The following is a 22,214-nucleotide window of genomic DNA, read 5'->3' on the forward strand; positions in this document are numbered from 1 at the left end:
ACATACAATGTATGCTATGGGACAAACTGCAGTGTTGCAAGAAACACTATCTACTTATTTATTTTTCCTATCACCATTTTGTAGATATATTCTTTTTTCTAGAAGAAGGGAGATAATGGATTATGGAAAGAATCATTAACATCTATGAACAGCCAAGTTCTGACCAAGATTTATCTGAGCCCTTGGATGAAACCATCATGCACAATCTGAGGTGGACAAGTGTAGACGCGTACCATGTAACAACCTAGGGTGACACACATGAGACTCTGCTAAAGAATACAAGCTGTGAACAAGACTATTAGGCTCCAACAAAGAAAAATAAAAATAAAACTATTTGCTTCACAAAAGAAATACACAGCAGAAATGCTTTTGTCAGCAACCATAGTGGAAGGGGAGGGGGCAGTTCAAATCCCTGAGCAGATAAAGCCATTAGTTTTCTTGAAAGTAAATAAGGAGGGTCCTATTAAAACTGGCCAAACTTTCCCATTCACTGGTAATATCTTCCAGTCCTGAGTGCTTGCAGTTGGGCTATCCAGCCGAACTTGAACAAGGACACTTAATATTTTGCTTTTGGCCTGGGACGTCCAAAGCAACAGTAATTATATTTAAAATACTGCACACAGCTAGGGGGTGAAATATGAGCATGGATGGAATGGCAGTCACAACCTTCCTCTAATGTGCGCATGCAATTAATGTCAAGTTTGTTTGCTAATACTAAACTGACAGAATACAAAACTGTTCACTACCAGTAAGAAAAAAAATAATTATAGCATTACTCAAAAAGTTGCTGCTTTAATTTAACTGCATATTACATTTAATATTAGAAATAATTCCTCTGTACAATAAAAAGACAGCAACAGCATTTTAAGAATACAGTTTAGCTACAGTACACCTGAGTCTTAAAAACAAAATTGTGTCACTTCCTTTAACAGTTGCTCTGAACAGCCAGAAAAAAAAAATGAATAAAGAGGATAAAACATTCTGACTCTGAAGAGGCAGATTTTTTTTTAAATTTCAGCAAAAAATCACTGACTGAATCACAGGCAGTCTGTTAGCACATGATTATCTTCCACTCTGCTATTATCAGTTACTTCACCTGTATAGTCTGCAAACTAGACAAGGTGCAGTATAGCTTAATACATATTTTATGCCTTTTTGTTGAATGTCAAAAAAGGACTCGTTTATAACAACAACATGAACAAGTAGACATACATAGTATTGCACATGGGGACTTTATAATTAATTATTTTATATAACAATATTTCTGAATATGTCTGAACATGCAGCAGTTGCTATTTCTATGTTCAATGAACTCCACAGGCCTTGCAGCAAACAATATATATATATATTTATATATTATTTATATATATATATATATATATATATATATATATATATATATATATGTATAATATCTATATATGTATATATGTATAATATATACAATGCTTTATCTGTACAAAAGGCAAAAGAGCTCATTCAGTGCTACTTTGCCACTCACAAATGTAATGTCATTGTGTGCAATGGGGAAATCCAAGTGCATCTAGCAAATGGACCCCCAGAACAGCTATCTTTTTTAGTCCTGTAAATAATAATAATAATAATAATAAAGTAGTATTTATAACCATAAAAATTACATCGGTATCTTGTGATCACAAGTATTCACAAAACATACTGGTAATAAAATGACCTAACTGTAACACTGTGAATATGTATGTACAAAGACGTACATGAATACATGTGCATGTGTATATATCAATATATATACTACCTATAGTAAATATACCTATAAATACAGATGTATATGCACATTCATACACATCATATGCATCCAACTTGTCATTAGGACTATTGCCAGTCACTCTTGTCAGGAGAGACAAGGCATACCTTCCACCTAAAATGTGCTGCTCTCACAAATGTATTTTGTACACTGCACACATTTTGTTGCGTTTTCCTAACCTTACTGTTCTATAGGCATCTACGTTTTAAATTCCTATGGCAACATTAGTAATATCAACTTTTAAAGTCTATAAAAGTAACACCCTGCTGTAACCGAGAAACAGATTTTGCAGAATGCACTGCAAGAAATGTCAAATCCAGTAAGTCAAAGCTGTTAATTTGGAAAAACCAAGCAAATGGACAACAAAATGTGGTCTTGTACATCTTATATAAATTAAACTATATGCAGTAAATTGCTGCAATCAGACCTTAATGATTTTTTGGTCTCAAAGAAAATCTTCCAGCCCCCCTTCTTTATCCATAAAAAGGTATAACTCTTTTTTAAAGTGTCACACACTATTTTCAGAAACCAGTTAATAGGAAGACAGAAATCCTTTGATGATTTTGTATTGCGATTTGCAACATGATTTTTAATCTTAGCCACCAACTATTCATGACAATCTGTGAGCAAGATGTACCACTAAAAGGCAGAAAGAAGTCCAGTACTGGGTTTCCTGCAGCCCAGTTTGTACTGTCTCCCCATATTTCACGCTCTTTAGTGACTGCTGCCAGTTTCAAAACCCACACATGTAACTCGGGCAGGATGCATGGGGTGGTGGCCCACTGCTAATTCCAATGCCTCTTTATGTGAAAAACAGTGATACTGTCAGTAGGCAGTGTTAACTTTCTGCTTCTTCTAACCAGCAGCCAGACTCAATCTGTGAAGTCACCCCATAGCTGCAGTACATAACATACGGGTCTAACTATGGACAACGTACAGGAGACAACATAAAGTTCCGCACTGTGCATCTCCGATGGGGTCCCACCCATCAGTCAGTTGCTATTTCTATCTTCGTTTCACGAATATTTTCATTTATAAGGTGCTTCAGAATTCAAATTTCTATCTCTAAGCAAGTCATCTTTAAATCTGGACACTTATTGTGAACTTCTACAACAGTAGATAAAATGATATAGTAGCTATAGAATTAGTTTCAGCTTAGAAAACAGATATATTTGGAACAGCTGTGTGTTAAAGTAACTATGTAATTAAATTAAAACTGCACCATTCTTACATGTGTTGTACTTGGCCAGCCCATGACAAGTGGCAACAAAAACAGAATAGCATTTCACAGTTCACCCAAGCACAGCAGTGCGTTACAGCTGGTGGCAATAATACAGAACTGAGTGCATTTGATTTTATCAGAGAAACAAAAATGGAGTGTCTTCAAAATAATGCAGACAAATAAAATAAACATAAAAAAAAAAAAAGGTCTGGGTATGGGCTCATGTGATGGAATCAGTATGTGACCGGCCTGATGTCTTGGTCTGGCTTTTGACCCTGCAGGACAGCAGCAGCAATGACATGAGTTGTCAGTCCTCAGTTTGTTTCAGGGCAACGGCTCTTCTCCAAAGTATGAGAACCCTGCAAACTCTGCTTGGTTGATCTGTTTGACAATGGCATCCTCAACTGGTGTCAATACTGGCTCCTCCCGGGTGAAGTCCTGATCAAAGTTATTCACATCTCTTTTGGTTTTCTGAAAGGAACAAGCAAAACAATTTGCATAATTTGGCATTTTCCTTATGTAAGAAGACTCAAAAAATGCAGTTTCTATCCCTATAAAACAGCAGAACTTTTTAGTTAAAAATATATCCTAATTTTAACATGAAGAGTTTCCAGACAGCATCAGATTTGCCACCAACAGTTCTCCGGCTCCCATGATGGTATTTAACTCATTTAGATAAAAATAATGTTTTAAATAAAGTACTACAAACACCTGACAGTGGTTCTGTAGGTTTTATAGGTGGGCCCCAAAGTCTGATAGCAGTTAAACACATTCTGGTACTGACACCATAATAGAAAAGCTGATCTCCCAGCACTCCATGCATCTGCAAATCTTTTCTACTTATTCTACCAGACAGTAAGGGACATAATAAAAAATCGACAGCACTTTTCAAGCAAAGTAAAAATGTTTCAGCCAAGTTGTATGGTGTGTAGCTAATGGCTCACAGCACTTTGTTCCCTGGTTTGATTCCTGTCTGGTACCTCGTCCCTGTAAAGTCTGTGTTGTTTCCCTGGCTGTAGGGGTCTTCACTGAGAGATATGCTTTTGCTTCTTTGCACATACCATAAACATGCTCATAGTGAACTACTACATTCTAAACTGTCTCTTGGTATATATGCAGTGTGTGTGCATGTCTGTATGCTGTCTTGGACAGAGATCCTTAGTTAGGACTGTTTTTTTTTTTGTCTTATGTCCACTGAATGCTGAAACAGGCTCAAGTTTTCCCACATTCATCAAAAGGGCAAAACAGATATTGGAAAATGAATGAAAGAATGTCAGCACATACTTGCAAGCCTCTGGTTAGCATTTAGGACATTTAAAAGCCAGCTGTGTAACACAGAAGGATAAAGCCCAGACCAGGATCCAGAAGACCCTAATTTGATTAGTGGCTCAGGTGCTGAAGGAGGAGGCTGGGGACAGAAAGTAGTGACAAGGCAATGTCTACTCACCTTTCTTTAATGAAAGGGTCGGACTGCATACCCAGCATACAATCTCCATCTAGAATATCAGTGAAGACTAGGAAACTATGCAGGTATCTGCTTGCAGAGGAGGCAAGGCTATCAAAAGGAGCTTCTTTCAAGGAAGTTGGACATATGCTCTTAACAGACATATGCCACATGCCTGTCCATTGGGCTACAATGGGCATGTGCACTGGAGCAACAGTATGGCTTAAAGATGAAAACCCAAACTCTACAGTGAATGATGCCACTACACTTCACTCAAACCTCACACAGTGGCATCAATATGTTTTGGGAGTCTCATCAATGAGACTGAACGGGTCAACATAGTGAGCCGCAGGGATGCTTGATGGTCATGGGGTGTCAGAGAAATAAAATAGCCTGAAGTAAGCATCCCTTTTGACACAGAATACTTACAAGCACTCTAGCACTTCCAACCCCCTATACTACAGTGATAGGACAGAGAAGCTTTCCTAGAGTAAACATCACACTAGCACAAATCATAAATATACTGCTGCCATTGCAAAAGACAACATTATCTGACAGAATTTCTTAAGTTTTGACCCACTAAAGCCTTTAGTAAAAACAGAAAACTGGCAAAAAACAGCCAACCAGATGAAGATCAAATTCCCTTTCCTTCAGAACACAATCTATAAAGGAAGCATTCTAACGTGGGCAGGTTCAGTGGATAACTTGTTACTGCCTATGAAACAACAATCCCATTAAGTTGCACTGATCTGAAGTGCAGCTTCTTGATTGGTCCTTACTGCAGGTTTAGTACTGGGCACACTTAATACAATGTTTACATTCCTCAGTTTGAAGCCCACTCACAAAAATCAGCCAGAACACATTAAACTAAACTAGAAGGTTTATTGGGCACATGTGTCAATCAATTGTGTTTTGGAACTCTCAGTACATACAGCAGTATGTTACACAAAGACAGCCACTGGTTTTGAAGCTGCTATTCTAATTGGCATTACTTGTAACAGATTAACATGTTATTCTGTGACTTGAAGAAACTGTTTTTGATCCTCCGTTTGACTACAATTACACAAAACTGAAAGACATGCTGCTTGCTACACTTACACACTGAATATCTACCCAAGGAAGAACTGCACTGTTTCAATTAATTCTGACAGACAATAGTTGCCACATACACAAAAGCTGTCAATATGTAAAAGCAATCAGAAAGATACAACTGACAAATATACCTTATTGTAACATGAACTAATAATTAAATCAACGTTTTTAAAGTCTTGAGTTGTAAACCGATGTGTCTTATGCTTATGACCATGCTTCTCAAAAGTCCAGATTTTTGCCTCATATTTTTGGCCTGTTCCTCAAAAAACTTGTGTCTTTCTTTTTGGCATACCACTGAGGAAGAAGTCACAAAATAATGATGTACATTTGAGTTTCAGACTTCATATATGTCAGAAAATGCATGCTAACACAAAAGCTGTTAGCCTAGCAACTAAGTTTAGAAGAGGATTATTTAATAAATATCTGTTCCTATGTTTGGGCCTTTGTACCCCATTATTTTAGGCATTGTCCAGATTTTTGCACTAAGAGGTTGAGAACTATGCTTTGGCTGTTTTCATAGCTATTCCTAAGAAAAACTGCAGCTTTGCAGCTTTCCTTCCCATTTCATTTAGAAAGGGGTCTGGTGACATCAATTTATCAAAATACATAAAATAAAATAAAGAACTAACTTTACCTATCTTTTGAGAGGGTCAGGCTACAGCAGCGAGTAAACTCAATTGAACTGTTCATGCGCAGCTTATGCTCATTTCCAGCTTCACCCATGTTCTCCTAACTGCCCTGTCATCTTCTGCATTCCAACAGGGGGAGATTTCTAGTGGAGTTCTCCCTCCTCCATCAATGATGGGTGACAGGTTTTCAGATATTCACTCCACACATGAGGGGATTCAGATGTTCACTCCAGTCTCCACAGCTGCAGATTCCGGTACTCAGGAGTGCTACTCAAACCTGCATCACAGACAATGATATCAAGGATAAGACCTTTGCAACATCAGTACTACTTACAATCGGTTCTGCATTTCAGACAGAGCACTGTGTACTCCTGCATCAGCTCTTTGAAGAAGCACTGCAGAAGGAGACATGCTCTTTGTTAAGTTGGGATTCATCAACTCAGGAAGCAGCAGGTGCATTTCAATGATGCCAGTCTTTAGTCAGAAAGTACTCATGACATGCACTGGGACTGTGTAATGCTGGCAGTAAGGACATTTCCACTTGTACCCAGTATTATATGATCCTTGAGTTTAAAGAGGGGGTGTTCAGGCTGCATGGGGTTCTTGCCCCCTGTAGAAACATTTTATCTCCATATTGCTGACGAAGTTGATGACCTGAGAAGTTGGTTATGTTCCATGGATACACATGTCAAAAATTTTCTGTGACGTTAAGCACTTACCAGTGAACACTTTCCAAAGCAGGTTTTAAATCATAATCAGCAGCCTTGAGACAGAACTGTAAAGGAACTTTACTCTTCTCTGGTTTGTTACATAAAGTCCTATATGATAATTTATGACCAGGTTTCAATACACGATGGAGGTTATTAAGCAGCAAGCTTCAGTAGGTAGACATTCAAGTAAGGCAACATCATTTTTATTTCCTTTGTTTAAAGTAGACAGGCAAAATAAGCATACATGTTTTCTTTAGGGGTGCTCCAGAAACATGATGTCAAATGATGTTTTTAGAGTTGTGCAATATACAAGTAAAGTTCAGAGAATTAAACCCAGGGTTGCCAGACATGGTCATGTGCAGCTGTTTACTACAACAAGCATGCAAACCTGTAATGCAGATTTTTTTTAACAAAAGTACAGTTCTATAAGCAAATTTTCCATAACAGCAAATGCTTGAATAGACCAGTACTGCAGTAGCTTAAAGCTGTATGGGATGTATCCTGCTGCCAAGGGATTGGATGCCTGTTCCATATATCAAAGTTTGTGGGATCCTTCCAAACGCACCATAAGCTAGAGGCAACGTGAGGACATACTGGTATAAAAGCAGCCAAAAATCAGAGCTTTCTTGCCTCTCTTGCAGGGAGGCTGTGAAATGGAGCAGAAAGCCCAAGTCCAATTTGGAAATCTATAAACTAGTAAAAAGAAGGAAGGGACAATAGGAACTCAGCCAAGGTTGAAGAAGAAAGAGTAGGATCCACATGGAACAAGAGAAGAATAAAATGAAAAGGATGGTGGTTGGATGGTGTTAGTACTATAATAATGTATTCAACATCTACAGTTATGGTATGTTTGCATACATAACTGTACTATGTTCATCATTAGATCACCATTGCAGCAGAATAAAGCTTTATGGGATGACTGCCAAAGTCCAGATGGCCAGGCAGAAGAAAGAGGGGTCAGAGGTCCAAGAGCCCCTGGAGACAGACCTACCAAATCCTGCTCTGGCCCAATCGAAAGAGTCAGTCTTATAATGCTTAGTGAAACTGTGTACATAAGACGAAGTTGCTGCCTCTAAAAGGGTTCTAGGGTTCACCCCCTTCCAAAATGCCCTAGAAGTAGCCAAAGCTCTGGAAGAGTCAGCTTTGACCTATTGAGGAAGGGTATTTCTATGGTAAGAGTAACAAAAGAAACAGTCTGGTTAGACACTATTTGCCCTTTATTCTTTCCCTCATATGAAGTGAAGAACTGATCAAATGAGCTAAAATCCTTAGTGCTCTCACTGTACTACCCAAGTTCCCTATGGACATCCAGAGTTTGTAGAATTCTCTCTCTCTCTCCTCTGTTTTTTGGTTCAGGAACAAACACAGAGAGATGGACTCATTGATTGGCTAACTGATTTAAGTTAAGTTCAGATACTACCCTTGGCATAAGGGAAACATTAGTTCTTAAGGTTACCATAGCCTTATGAATAATGAGAAAGGGGTGAATCACCCTTAGAGCCTGCAACTCAAATGTGGCTAATAGAGTTTTCCATGTTAGGGACATCACGTCAAGTGAACCTGAAAAGCTGGTTCAAAACTGGAAGTGTGTTTTTTTCTAAGACTGAGTTGAGATCCCAAAGAGGAGTCAAGTGTTTTTGTGGTGGACAGACACGTAAAACCATTTCCCTATTGAAATGTCTAAACTTGTGATTCCATGTGCTAACATACTAAAAAAAAAAGCCAGACCCAAAATTCAGGAGAAGAGCAAATATCAGACAACACTCTTAAGGTTTTTTTTTCAGGGACACAAGCCCCAAACACCCCAAACTTATATACTGCCAACTTCAAAATTACCATACCTTGAAGAAAAGGGAATATTCTGTAGTCAGTACTGAACAAAGACAAAACCTAGCCTTCTGAGCTTACAGTACACTGTGATGTGAATTTTTCCTTTGTGAAACAACAGAAAAAACTAGCCATATGCCTAAAAGCACCACACTTTCTCATATGAAACACAAACTACTCAACAACTAAAAAGAACTTTTAAAGTAATTAACCTCAGTACAAAGGAAACACACGTGAATGGGCGTACCTTCGTTGAAGGTTGTGTGTCAGGCCTGGCAAGTCGGTACGTAAAAATTTACTGCCAATCATTAGCGGACCGGAGTTCCGCTGTGGCGACCTCTAACCGGGAAAAGCTGAAAGATACAACAACAACGAAGGAAACACAATAATAATAATTGCAATTATGTGTGTGTGTGTGTTTGTGTGTGTGAATACACACACACACACACACACACACACACACACACACACACACATATATATATTTATTTATGGGTGAAATGAACATTGTTGAATCCCCCTTTGTTTGACATCTACTTAGTCAACAAAATTTAGTCAACTACACAGATGGTCGACAGATGTGTGAGATCACCTGATTCTTGGGGTAAGGAATTATGCTCTCATAACAAGAAAAAGACAGAGAGAGAGTGAGGGAGAGGCAATACATCACAATAATCCTCCTATCTTTGAATCTGAACATCAAATGGAGTCACGTTTCCTATCAAAGTAGATGTTTTTGGATTGCTTATGTCTTCAGATATCTTTCTTGTGCAGCTTCAAGCCATCAATGTATAGTAACCACATTATGTACCAGTCCCAAGAATTGAAGACAACACAAACAGGAGTAAAAGTGAATTTTGTGTGCTAAACAAAAGCAGTACACATACAGTTCAGTTTGTGGTCAGCAGACCAGCTCACATGCCAACAGCATGCAAAGGCAAACTCAGGGCCAGTGAAATATGTTACTAAAGTATATACACCCTGAAACATACTAGGCAGGCAGCACTGTATAAAGTCGTCACACAATACTGCTGCATTATACATTATTTCATAGGTAAGTACTAGGCTATCTGCCTTTTGGGGACATTTTAAGCCAAGCCAATTTCCCTTTTGGTACTTGAATTAACTATCCCTTTAGGTGTTAGACTGGCCTTACCCATCCATACCATGGTCGATAATTATATATTACCCCTAATGAAAATAACTGGGATCATAACATAGATAATTTGAGGGAACCCATGCATGGGATAAAGCATTTAGGAGCTGTTCATGTTGCAGAAAAGGTTTAGATCCCTAGACTGAGTATTTCTGATGTCATTTGACTTGCTGATGTGCATTAGGTCCATCAATACTGGGTCGGGGAATAACTTGTATGCCACACACAGGTCACCTCTTAGCAGTCTGTAGGATAACCGGTATAGTGACAAGGCTTTGGAGCAGTCCATGTAGGACATATGATTTAGGTCTTGTATCCTTTTAGTATGGTAACTCTGTGGGTGTTCCAGTTGCTGCATGCGTCTGGACAGATACATGCCAAAGGGAGCTTTATACTCAGTGATTTGCCTAATAAGGGCAGAATAAATGGGCAAAACATCATCTCTAGATCTAGATGTAATCCCTTTGTTTATAAGCTGCACAATACAGAGGGACTTTCTTACAACAGCAGTCACATGTTGGTTGAAAGTTAGGCCACTGTCCACATAAGTTACCAAATCCTGAATGAATGAGCCAACTCTCTAGGGTGTACTGTCCATGTGGTAGTTTCCTGGAGTACATGACTTCCCACAGGATACGATAAAGCATTTTTTGTTATTAAGTTTCAATCAATGATTTTCTCACCAGTTATTTGTTTGGAGCAAAAATTCCTGCTGGATGCCTAAGTCATCTGGGGATTTAATAACCGCTTATAGCATGCAGTTATGAGCAAACTTAGTCAGCTGAAGCCCTTTGGCATTGGCTTTTACTTAAAGTAGATATCAAACAGGAGAGGTCCCAGCACCGAACACTGGGGGGGATCCATTGGTGACTGCTCTCTTTGTGAATGTAACTTCACCTATTTTGATATCCTGCATACTATATGTGAACTAGCTGGCAATCCAGCAGGTGATGTAGAGGTTTATTCTCAGTTTTTTTAGCTTTTCTACTATTCCCAAATGGGGGATTGTGTTAAAAGCTCTGGCCAGGTTGAATTATGTGATGTGTGCCATTTTACCTTCATCCATTGCTTTGGTGACCTTTTGAAAGAAGTCCACCAAGCTGAGTAAGCATGACATTGCCCCTGACAAATCCAAACTGAGATGGGTCCAAAGTCTGAAGGATCCCCATGTTCTTATTGATTAGTTCCATGATAAGTCTTTCCATGGCTTTGTATTTGAGGCTGGTCAAAACTATGGGTTTGTAATTGCCTGGATCTGTGGAAGGCCCTCCCTTATGCAGGGGAATGACTGTACTGTTCTCCATTCACTTGATACAAAACCATTATGGAGGATGAAATTGAACTGTGTAGTAAGGGGTGGTTAAAATCATGTCCTTACATTCATCGCTGCAGTAGTCATCATGTATGGGACTCCCTGCTGTGAAAACCTGATGTCCTGCCAGTCCACCAAAGCCTACCACTGCTTTAAGGTACGTTGAACATCACCCAAATGCTCCTCGAGTAGCATATGGCATAAAGGTGACGTTCAGATGTACCGTCCTCAGAACTTCTTTGCTGCCAGTCCGAACACTGTTTTTAACTGTTGGTCTGTTTGCCTACATCCATTTTCTTCCATTTGTACTGCATTTTTGTATTCCGGTGATTACTCCTGTTTGCTAAAGTCCTCACCATTGCCGATAAGTGCCCAGTTGGTATTTTGTTCTTTTTTTTTTTTTAAACCTTTTGTGCTGCTTGGGGTTAATGTCATCCAGGAAGGGTAAACTCCAGTGTGGGAGACAGATTCCCCATAAACACCACCACGACAAGTGCCTAGGAGCTTCTCATGAACATACGTCTTGTACAATTTGTCAGGTATTCATCCCAAAAACCCTTCATAGTAGCCTTTCTTCCCTTTCATTGTATCTTGTGAACCAATGTCTTAAGCTTCTTGCTAAAGATACAATAGATGAAACTTCCCGGCCCAAGGGTCAACCATCAGGGAAGAAGGTAAAAAGGTAAGACTGGAATCTTCTACTGTGCAGTCTCTGCTAGGTGATTCTCCCGAGGTTATTACAAACCCAGAGGCTCATCTGGCTGTGTTGTCAGATTTCTCTTCCGCGACTGGGTTGGAGGCCGGCGAGGATCTGGCAGGTAGCACGTCCAATGATGCTCTGCAGGCATCCATTTTGGACATTCAGGGGGAACCATGGTTGATTGTCTCCAACGGGTTGGGGGTTCTGCAGATTCTTCTTAGGGAAGAACTTCCTACTATGGTTGTCAAATGCTGTTGTGAGTCAGAACATTCTCAGTTTTCTAGCACAGATGTTCCCTTAAAAAATACACAGAAAACGAAACATGTTTCTTCTGCTCGTAGGGATCCACAAAGTGAGTGGCAAACCTTTGCTCAGGGGTTATTTAATGCTTTACTGTCATTAAGGCCTCCTGAAGGGGGTTCGGATCCTGTTCCTCCGTGGTCCTCTTTTCCACTTAAAAGGCCCAGAGAACTGAATTCTCCTGAGGAAGAGTCGGATTCTGATGAAGAATCCCTTATTTATTCTACTCATATTCCTTCTCCTTTGGACTATTGGTCAGAGGAGGAGGAATCTAATAGTCCTGATACTCCTTCAGAGGAAATTTCCTTTGGGGACACAATCTCTAGGATGATGGGATTGTGCTCAGACTTCTGATATTCATAAGAGATACTAGGAGTTACTGCAGATGGAATCTCCTAAACCTGCGGCCATTCCTGCTGTTTTGGCTGCTTTACTTGATGTTTTTTCCAATGCTCTAAAGTACCTGATTCTCTGCCCCGTGCTTCCAAGAAGCCTGACATGTTTTATAGGGTGCCTGAAGACTGTTCCTGTTTGTTCAAATGTCCTGCTACTGACCTCTCTGTGGTGTCTGTAGCCTCTGATAAGCCATTTCAATTGCTTCTTTCGTCCAAGTTATTGCCTTCTGACAAGGACAGCAGAACCATGGACAGGCTGGGTAAGAAGGCTTATACTTCTGCTGCATTAGCTTTTAGGACAATTAATTATCAGACCTATATATCAAGGTATGTGTTGGCTCTTCTTTCTCAGGCTTGTCAGCTTCTTTCTGATCTTCCAGATTCTGAGAGTAAATCTTCTGCTCTTTCCTTGCTTGGGACTTCCTCTCAGTTAGTTTGTCATTCTATCAAATGTAGTTATGTTGCAGCAAATGCCTCTTGTAGGGCTGCTGCTTCTGGTTAAGTTCTGATTAGATATTCTTGACTTTGGTTTCAACCTTTGCCTGATGATATTAAGGCTAAATTGCTGGATGCTCCTCTGGATAATACTCTTTTGTTTGGTGAAGCAGCTGCTGGTTTATTTAAGTCTCTTCAGGACAAAGGGAAGGCTTTACATGAGCTTAAGCATGTCTTTGTTTCTCCTGCACCTAAATTTCAGAGAAACTACCCTTCTAAGCCAGCCTTTGTTTGTAGGCAATCTCACCCTCCTGCAAAACACAAAAAGGGTGGCAAATGCGGTCCTCCTGCTAAGGCCACTCAGACTGCAGGGATTAAGAAGCCTTCCTTTCCTGACAAACCAAGTGTTGTCTGACTATCTGCCTGTTCCCAGCCACATTTCTCTTTCTCTTCCTATTTGGCTTTGAATCACTCAGGATTCCTGGGTTCTGTCATGCATTGAGGTACTTCATGGTGTGGATATCCCATCCTCCTTTTATGGGTATTCTTCAGCTTCCTCAGGAACAACTTCCTTTGTTTCCAGAGGTTCTTTGAGATCTGTTGTCTCAGGGTACTATTGAAGAGGTGCCTGTGTCCCAAAGAGGGAAGGGGTTTTATTCAAGAATGTTTCTAGTGCCCAGATAAGAGGGTACTTGGAGAATGATTCTAGACCTCTCTCATCGAAACACTTTTCTGAAGGTGCCTTCCTTTCAGATGTTCTACTGCCCCAAGGGTGTTCACCAAATACCTCGCTCCTGTGATTGCTTTTTGTAAGCTTCAAGGGATCCAAATATTTCCTTACTTGGATGACCTGCTGATTCAGGCATACTCTGCAGAGATCCTTTCGCAAAATCTTCATTTTTGCCATTTCTCTTCTCAGAGCCTGGGGTTCATGATAAACTTCAAAAGTCTTTTCTGGCTACTTCTCTGGATCAAGTCTTTCCAGGTTGCAGGAGTCAGATGGTGCCAATGCTGGAATCCCTGCCTCTTCCAAAGGCCTTAACTCTCATTTCTTACTTTCAAACTCTTCTTCCCCTGGCCTCCATTACAGCCAGGGAGTGAGGGCTTTGGGTTTCATGGCTTCCACCATTCCGATGTTGGTGTGGCTTCAACATGCGCATCCTCTAGACTTTACAGTTCCTCTTCTTCCTTGTCTCAAGAAGGAACTTCTCTGGTGGATTCAGCAGTTGTCTCTGAATCCAGGGCTCCATTTTCATTCCCCTCTTCCCTTTCAGGATCTGTTCACAGACACTTCAAGATGTGGGATGGGGAGCAACTGTTGGCTCCCTGAAGGTACAGAGAGTGTGGTCACCTTGTCAGCAAAAGGAGCACATCAACGTCAAAGAGATGAGAGCTCTTATACTGGCTCTTCAGGTCTTCCATCCTCTTTTATCTCTGGGGTTTCTCAAGTTATTCACAGACAATACCACAGTTATGCGGTATATCAACAAATAGGGGGGGACAAGATTGTACCTTCTTTGCTGGTTGGCATTTCTGGTAAGGGATTTGGTTGTCAAGTATCAAATGACTCTTCAGGCAGTTTATATCCTTCAGATCAGAACATTGTGGCAGACACACTGAGCAGGTCCTTCACTCAATCCCACAAATGGATACTTCACAGGGATATGCTTCTGGACATTATTCACCAGTGGGGTAATCCTCAAGTAGATCTGTTTTCCTCCCTTCTGAACAATCATCTTCCTTTGTTTTCTGACAGAGTCCCAGGTCCTTTGGTGTGGAAGGTGGATGCCCTCTTATTTTCCTTGAAGAGGATATATCTTTATGCATTCCCTCCCCTTCCTCTCATTCCGAATGTCCTACTCAAGATTCAACAGGATTCTTCCAAAATCCTGTTGGTGACTCCCTTTTGGCCACAACAGCACTGGTTCCCTCTACTTCTGCATCTAGCCAGGGGCAATCATCACAATGTACCTCACAGGTTGGATCTAATCACACAAGACAAGGGATCTCTCATCCACCCCACCTGTCCACACTTTAACTGACACTGTGGGTGAGAGGGTTTTGATTCTTCACAGACACCTTTTTTTCTGAGGATGTGCTGCAGGTCCTGCAGGAGGCCAGAAACCTACTACTAGGAAATCCTACTTATCTAAATGGAAGAGGGTTTCTAGTTGACGTCTCTCTTGTAACCTGGGCCCACTTACTGTAGATGTTCCTTTGGTCCTCTCTTATTTGTGTGAGTTGCTCAATGCTGGTTTGGCCTATTCTTTTATTAAGGCCCACTTATCAGCTCTTTCTGCTTGTCTGCCTTTGACTCCTCATTTAGTTTCTATATTTGAGGATACGCAGTTTCTTAAAGGCATCCTTAATATTAGACCTCCCAGGAAGCCTGTTCCTCCTCCCTGGGATCTTAGTTTTGTTCTGCAGTAACTGACTGAGGCTCCTTTTGAGCCTGCTGTTTCAGCTTCCATGCAACATTGATCTTGGAAGACAGTTCTTTTGTTAGCTCTTACTTCTGCCAGATGGGTGTCCGAGTTGCAAGCCCTTATGGCTTGTCCGCCTTTTTTGATATTCCATGAGGACAGGGTGCCCTTGCGTACTAATTCTTCTTTTATGCCTAAGGTGGTTAATGAGTTGTTACTTAATCAGTCTATTAATTTGCCTACTTTTTCCCCTCTCCTCAATCTGACAGTAAGAGGGTGCTGCATACTTTGGACGTGCATAGACGGCTCAGATTTTATTTGGATAAGACTGAAGTTATAAGAAAATCTGATCAGTTGTTTGTTTCCTTTCATCCTAGGTCTTTAGGATTAGCTATTTCCAAGCAAACTATTTCTACCAGAGCTGTGGCTTCTTCTGGTGCTTTTTTTCAAGGGCCTAGACACTAAATCTATTCTTGAAGCAGCTTCCTGGACTTCTGTGCATACTTTTACCAAAACTGCAAGTTGGATGGTATCTCCAGAGCTAGGGATGGTTTTGCTGATGCCATTCTTCATGGCTACTTTGAAGGCTCTACTGCTGCTTCCTCCTCCTGAGTTTCTTCTTGAGCTTTGGCATTCTCCCATACATGATGAATACTGCAGCGATGAATGTGAAGACATAGTACAGTTTTGTAAAATCTTACCATAACAGTACATGTCCTTGCCTTCACTGCTGCAGTATTCACTCCCTCCCCTCCATCCCCCTAATCTTTTTCCTTCCTGGATGTACAGGCGCTCTTTAGTTTTCCTTGGACTGGTGTTCCTACTGGGGAATTCAGTTCTGAGGATGGTATGCCTGAACATCACCTTTATGCTCTACGCTATGTAAGGAGAGCTTGGGTGACATTCAACATACTTTAAAGCAATGATAGGCTTTGCTTCACTGCCCAGACATTGGGCTTCCATAGCAGGGAATCCCATACATGATGAATACTGCAGCGGTGAAACCAAGGACATCTACTGCTATGGTAGGATTTTACACAACTTTACTTTCTTCATGCTACTTAAGATGCACCTAGGGATACTGTCACGACCAATCAGTGCAATATTTACAGCTTTTGATAGCATATTCAGGACTTGGTCCTGTGTGACATCTGGAGGTGAGTCGATTTTAAGTATATCTTGTGGGACAGAGATAAGTAAAGTTTCAGATGAATTTATTGGCCACTAGTTTAGCTATTTCCTCAGCATTAGTGTAAGTAACATGGTTCATAATCAGCTCAGCGCATTAGTGCATTGTGCTTCTGAGAATTCCAACATCACTGAAAAAAAACTTGTGACTGTCTATGTCTTGGGTCATTTAGTAATGTTGTATTAGCTGGAAAGGATACTCTTAAAAAGACAGTTTATAAGGATGTATAAAGATGCTGAAATTGAACACTCAGGTCAAAGGGCCATAGAATGTTTGCAACGTACATATTTGTTTGTTTGATAACCAGTTAAGCTGGTTGGTACAATGGATCATGTTAGCCACCATCCTGACCATACTCACTAACATTGCATCAGCAAAAATTAACATATTATACAACACACAGAGACACTAGATGCATACAATCAGAGTCATGACCACATTTAAAAATACAAATGAGACAGAGCATAACAGAAAATGAAGTAATACCTTGATAACTTTCCAAAAATACTCTCATGTTGCCACATCTGGAATGTACTCAAAACATATAATATTGCAGGGAGGATTTAAACAGGTTCCGGCTTTGAAAAGCACTTACTTCATGTGGATGTTGATAACATGATGAGGTCCCAGCAATAGAAAAGGCTGAGGCTTTCTGACAGTGTACGTATTCTGGTGGCCTACATAGACTGAGGGCTCCATGAAATGAGTAAGAAGAAGAGATAACACGATACCTGCCTGTTGAGAATGCTGATTAGGTGGGGACAGTAGTTACAGCAAAATTTTGCAAGAAATGTACCCATTCAGTAAGAGAGCGGGAAAGGAAGTTACATATTTTAGTTAGTGTAGTCTGCTTCTAAACAGTGTTTGTGAAAAGTTAGGTGTTGTTACAAACTTTACCTCTATACAAAGCAATTACTTTAATATGGGTTTCCTAGACTTCCTCAACAGTGCAGCTTCCCTTCACAGAAAAAAAATTCAATACTAAATATGTCTCATGGTTAACACTGCAAACAAATAAAGAGTAACAGAGATATAGCATGGGAAGACTGGTTAAAATACAAAACCAATATTCATTTACAAACATTTAGATACAAGTCAAAATTCAAGTAAACAAAGACAAAAAAGAATTTTACATACTGGCCCAGAACAAAGAAAAAAATAACCCCCAAAATTTCTGGTCAACTATTTATTCACTTCTTAGCCCAGGTTCCAAATCTGATCCCACTCCCAGTCCCAATAAATCTCCACTTCAAACAGCCATCTTATTTAATAATTACTTTATTTATTCCACAACCAGTAACATAAACCTCCCAACCCCACTCTTCCTACAAACTGTCAAAACACCAACTCTATCTCATCCACCCTTCCAACCACAACCATAAATTCTAAACTACTGCCTCCTTCACCTGACCGCAGCCAAATTACCTCTACAAACTGCCCAACTTTCTCTCTAAAGCCTGTGTCTAAAAACATAATAAAACACTTCTACCTAAATTGAAAACTAGTTCTTCCTCTGCAGGCAGCCTCCCAGCAGAATACTTAAACCCTGCTGCAGAAGTTATAGTATATCCAATCGGAATATTTATAAAAAGATCAATTAGTGAATCTTGTGTTCTACGCATTTGAAAGAAGTCATTCATCATCCCCCTACATAAACGAGGTCATTCTGTTGAGGAATCTAATTTTTGGTCCATTGTTATCTTGTTCTCATTTCCTCAGTTAGAAATTAGAAAAATGTGTCCAGAACCAACTGCTTGAATACCTCTTAAAAACAGCTTCTAACAACTATCAAATGTGGCTTTTGACCTACACATACCACAATAACTGAATTACTTTCTTTTACTAAAACTGTCACAAATGCCAGAGATGCTGGATAACTTGTCTTATCACTATTTCAGGACCTTTCAAAATCTTTTGATACTGTTTCTCATATACAACTTCAACAGCATTTCTCTAACCTGGGTCTATCTCCTCTATCCACCCAATGGTTTTCTAGCTATTTATCTAATAGGCAGCAAACTGTAATATGACAAGGTTTTAACTCACCATATCTTCCTAATATTACTGGTGTACCACTAGGTTCCAGTCTTGGTCCTCTCCCATTCAATGTCTTTATCATTGATCACCACATTTCATGTCATCCAGCCTTCCTAATACAATATGCTGACGTTTCAGCCTTCATCTACTTCTCTAACAGTCTCATCCACCTACAAGAGATAACCCAAGAAGCTTTCTCCAGTGTTGAACTAAGGCTTAGTGATTCATAATTCCTATTCAACCCTAAAAAGACTAAACTTCTCTTCTTTGCCCCCATTAAGATCAATTTTCAGAATAATACTATAATTGAAGTTGTTCCCCACAATAAACACTTAGGAGTAACAACTGATGAAAATTTTAAATTTGATCTACACATACAGAATAGTACAAAAATGTCAGAAACTATGACTGGTCTACAGATATAAACTCTAAACACAGCTACAAAATGTACCCTTGCCACTACTTACTTTCTACCCTCAATACTATATGTTGTTGCTATTTTTACAAATTTCAACATCTCCCAAAAATGAAAACTTGAATCATGCTATAACAAAATATCAAACTTTACTACAAAAGCAGCCTACCGCAGCCATCACTGTACCACTCTTCAAACTCTAAATTGTCAGAACTTCCATAACATCGTAATTACTTACAACTGTTAACTGCCCCTCTCTTAGTTCCATACTCCTCAACTATTTACCCAAGAGACCCCTTAGATCAGAGAATCAACAGAGCTATACATGAACCTAACCCAAATAGTTCTACCTTCAAGCATTCTGTAAAAGAATATCTCACTGAATCCTGCTCTCAACCTGGGTAAAAGCCTTCTGCTAACCTCACTTTCTATTAAAGACGTACTGCTCTGAGAATGTTTTTTTTTCCACAAAACACACTTTTCTCCCTTCCCCTAGTATCACCTCTTACTAGCCCCCCCCCCCCCCCCAGTCTCCATCCTATCTTCTCTACCTGCTCCTTATGTCAAGTAATGGTTACATCACATACCACAAAAAAAGGAGTTTGGAATTGTGGCAGGTAAGTCTTTGGTAGGAGAATGAATGGGACTAGAACAAAGCTAATATCTACTTGTATCATATCGAAACTAAACAGGGATGGGTAGAGGTTAAGAATATCAACATAAATATATTTGAAAGCGAAGAACAGCCACACAAGTCAAAGATTAAGCTGGGATAGGTGACAGAAAATAAAGTTTTAATGACACAGTTGTGGATGTGGACTCCAACAGTTGGCGAAGGTAGAAACCTTGCATTCTTGTTTTGTTTGCCCTTAATATATCCATTAAAGACATAAAACGGGACTGGTTCCTGTATGAATCCCCTGCTGTGCCTAAAAATGACAGCCCAGTTAAGATTTAAGATTGATGTGTACCCATACATTTGTCTACGATGCCACGTTAGAAATGAGTCTCATGTTCCGTGACTTGTTTATCAACCCTTTGTGGGACTTGGCAACATAAGCTAAATCTCAGAAAGACATGTGATGCCCTTTTCATACCCTGCTATTCAGGTTGTCAAGCTAAGAAAATGCAATACATTCATGCAACAGAATGTCCTATGACAGTGTCACTAAAAGTTAATAAAAAAAAAAAAGTTGCTTAACGTAACAATACATCCTAAGGTGGCATTCTAAACAAACATGCAACTACTCAGGAGAAGAGAGAGAGAAACAGGAATCCTAAATGGCATCAACGCTCACCCTGTTATGAAGCAGCAATTAGTATGTAGGGTCAAACCTAGGCAAACTAGTCTAAAAGAAAATGGAATAAACTGAATGATCCAAATGTAGACCCCCATGATGGTTATGCTAAAGGATCAGAAAAAAACATCCATCCAGAACAGACACACTCAGACCCACCTCTAGAGCTGGACCTTGGAGTGGTGTTCACTGACAAGTAGCTGCTGGCTGGATGAACATGACAAAGCCCAGAAAAGTTGCATGGAGATACTACGTGGCTTTGGCATCCACAAGGCAAAGGGATGGGCTCAGGCATCATGTCAGTCAAGTGGTAGGCAGAAATAGTACTAAGTGGGATTGGCACAGACCATGGCAAAGGACACTGATCCTTAGGGACACTGTACACCATCTCACTGATAAAGGAGAAGTAACAATACTTCTGGAGGTTGAAAAGTACCACCTAGAGCCAGACAATCTTATATCTAAACACAAAATTGGCTCTGGAACCAGATTTCTTGATTAGGAATGATCCCTCTCCATCACTGGAGTTGCCCCATGACAGAGGATTCAGATGAGTGCAGGGATACAGAAAAAACATTACATACAGTTACATACCTGGAGTTTATGCTAGCAGATGACATGGTCATCTGAGGAAAACTGTAAGTTACAGAAAAGAATATGTATGTTGTTTAAGTATATATAACTAATAGCTATTCAGGGATTTAACCTTATGGAGAACATTGGTGTGGTGCCTGAAAGTGCATTCCTACTGGGAAACTTCAGTGATCACAGAGGACATGACACAGACACATGCAGGAGTACAGCTCGGAAGAATGCCATGCCTGACTGGAATTGTCTGCTGGCCATGTAATGTCCATAATGAAAACCATATTTTAATACAAGATTGCTTTTCTCATAAGGGCTAATGGTGCCAGAACAAACTGGTAAAGGTGCGCAACTGACTCTATAGTCAAGTCATTAGATCAGAGACCATACAATCTGGACACCACAAATCAACAGTGGTGCTGAGTTTTTAATTGATCACCATTTGCTGGTGAGAGTTACATCACAAAGCTGAAGTACTGGCTGAACACAGCCAAAAAGCCAAACATACAGTCAGGGTGCCCAGCACATGCTTCTATGTGGTATGAGTTTATCTGCTACCTACTGGATAACTTCTCCCACATACCTAGGAAGGACATGATTAAAAAGTCTGAATGCATCCTGTTTGAGAACCTCAACAGCTGAGGCAGAAGCAGGGCCAAACATGGTCAGTGCTTGTTACAGCAGTAATGGCATGACATTCTGATGGACACTGTCAGTGAAGAAACCATCAACTTAAATAAACAGGCTTCCTAAGAAATATTAGCAGGGGGTCCCCCATTTCTGACTGGAGGGTAACATCAGTTCAGAATTGAGGTAGATAGTTGTGGAAATGGCTAGTGCAAGGACCTAGTTGTGGAAGGAGTTTGACAAGGTTGAAGAATTTTTTCCTGGTGGACTCAAACAGTTTGCAGCAAACCAACTACTGACTCTAGAGGGGGAAATATGACACTGCCTGGGCAATTCTCAAGAAGGACAAAGAAATGCTGATGTAAACTTCATACACTAAATCCTGAGCCTGGCAGACAGGACCTCCTTTGAGATGGCAGTGTCAGAAGCAAATGGTAAGGTTTGGGTCCATTTCTGTGAATGAGATCATTGTAGCAATTAAGCAGATACTCTTTGGCAAGTCTGTGGACATGGATGACACTTACTAGAAAAGGTGAAGGTACTGGATATTGTTTGTGTGGCATGGTCATTACAATGTGACATGGAAGGAAAAGACTGGCAAACCAGACTGGTGGCATCTTATATTCAAAATAAGGAGC

The 22,214-nt window shown here is 40.1% G+C and overlaps 1 protein-coding gene across 1 annotated transcript in view; it reads right to left on the reverse strand.

Moving 5' to 3' along the window:
* Positions 1-1,453: 1,453 nt before the first annotated feature.
* PRKCE (protein kinase C epsilon) overlaps positions 1,454-22,214 on the reverse strand; it is a 3,007,622-nt gene continuing 2,986,861 nt past the window's right edge. The window contains exon 15 of the mRNA XM_044059920.1: positions 1,454-3,473. Coding sequence (XP_043915855.1) covers positions 3,327-3,473 — 147 coding nt within the window. The 3' untranslated portion in view covers positions 1,454-3,326. The remainder of the gene's footprint in view (positions 3,474-22,214) is intronic.

The sequence above is a fragment of the Protopterus annectens genome, chromosome 1.part0 (assembly GCF_019279795.1).
Source record: "Protopterus annectens isolate FY-2018-M chromosome 1.part0, PAN1.0, whole genome shotgun sequence".
Lineage (NCBI taxonomy): Eukaryota > Metazoa > Chordata > Ceratodontiformes > Protopteridae > Protopterus > Protopterus annectens.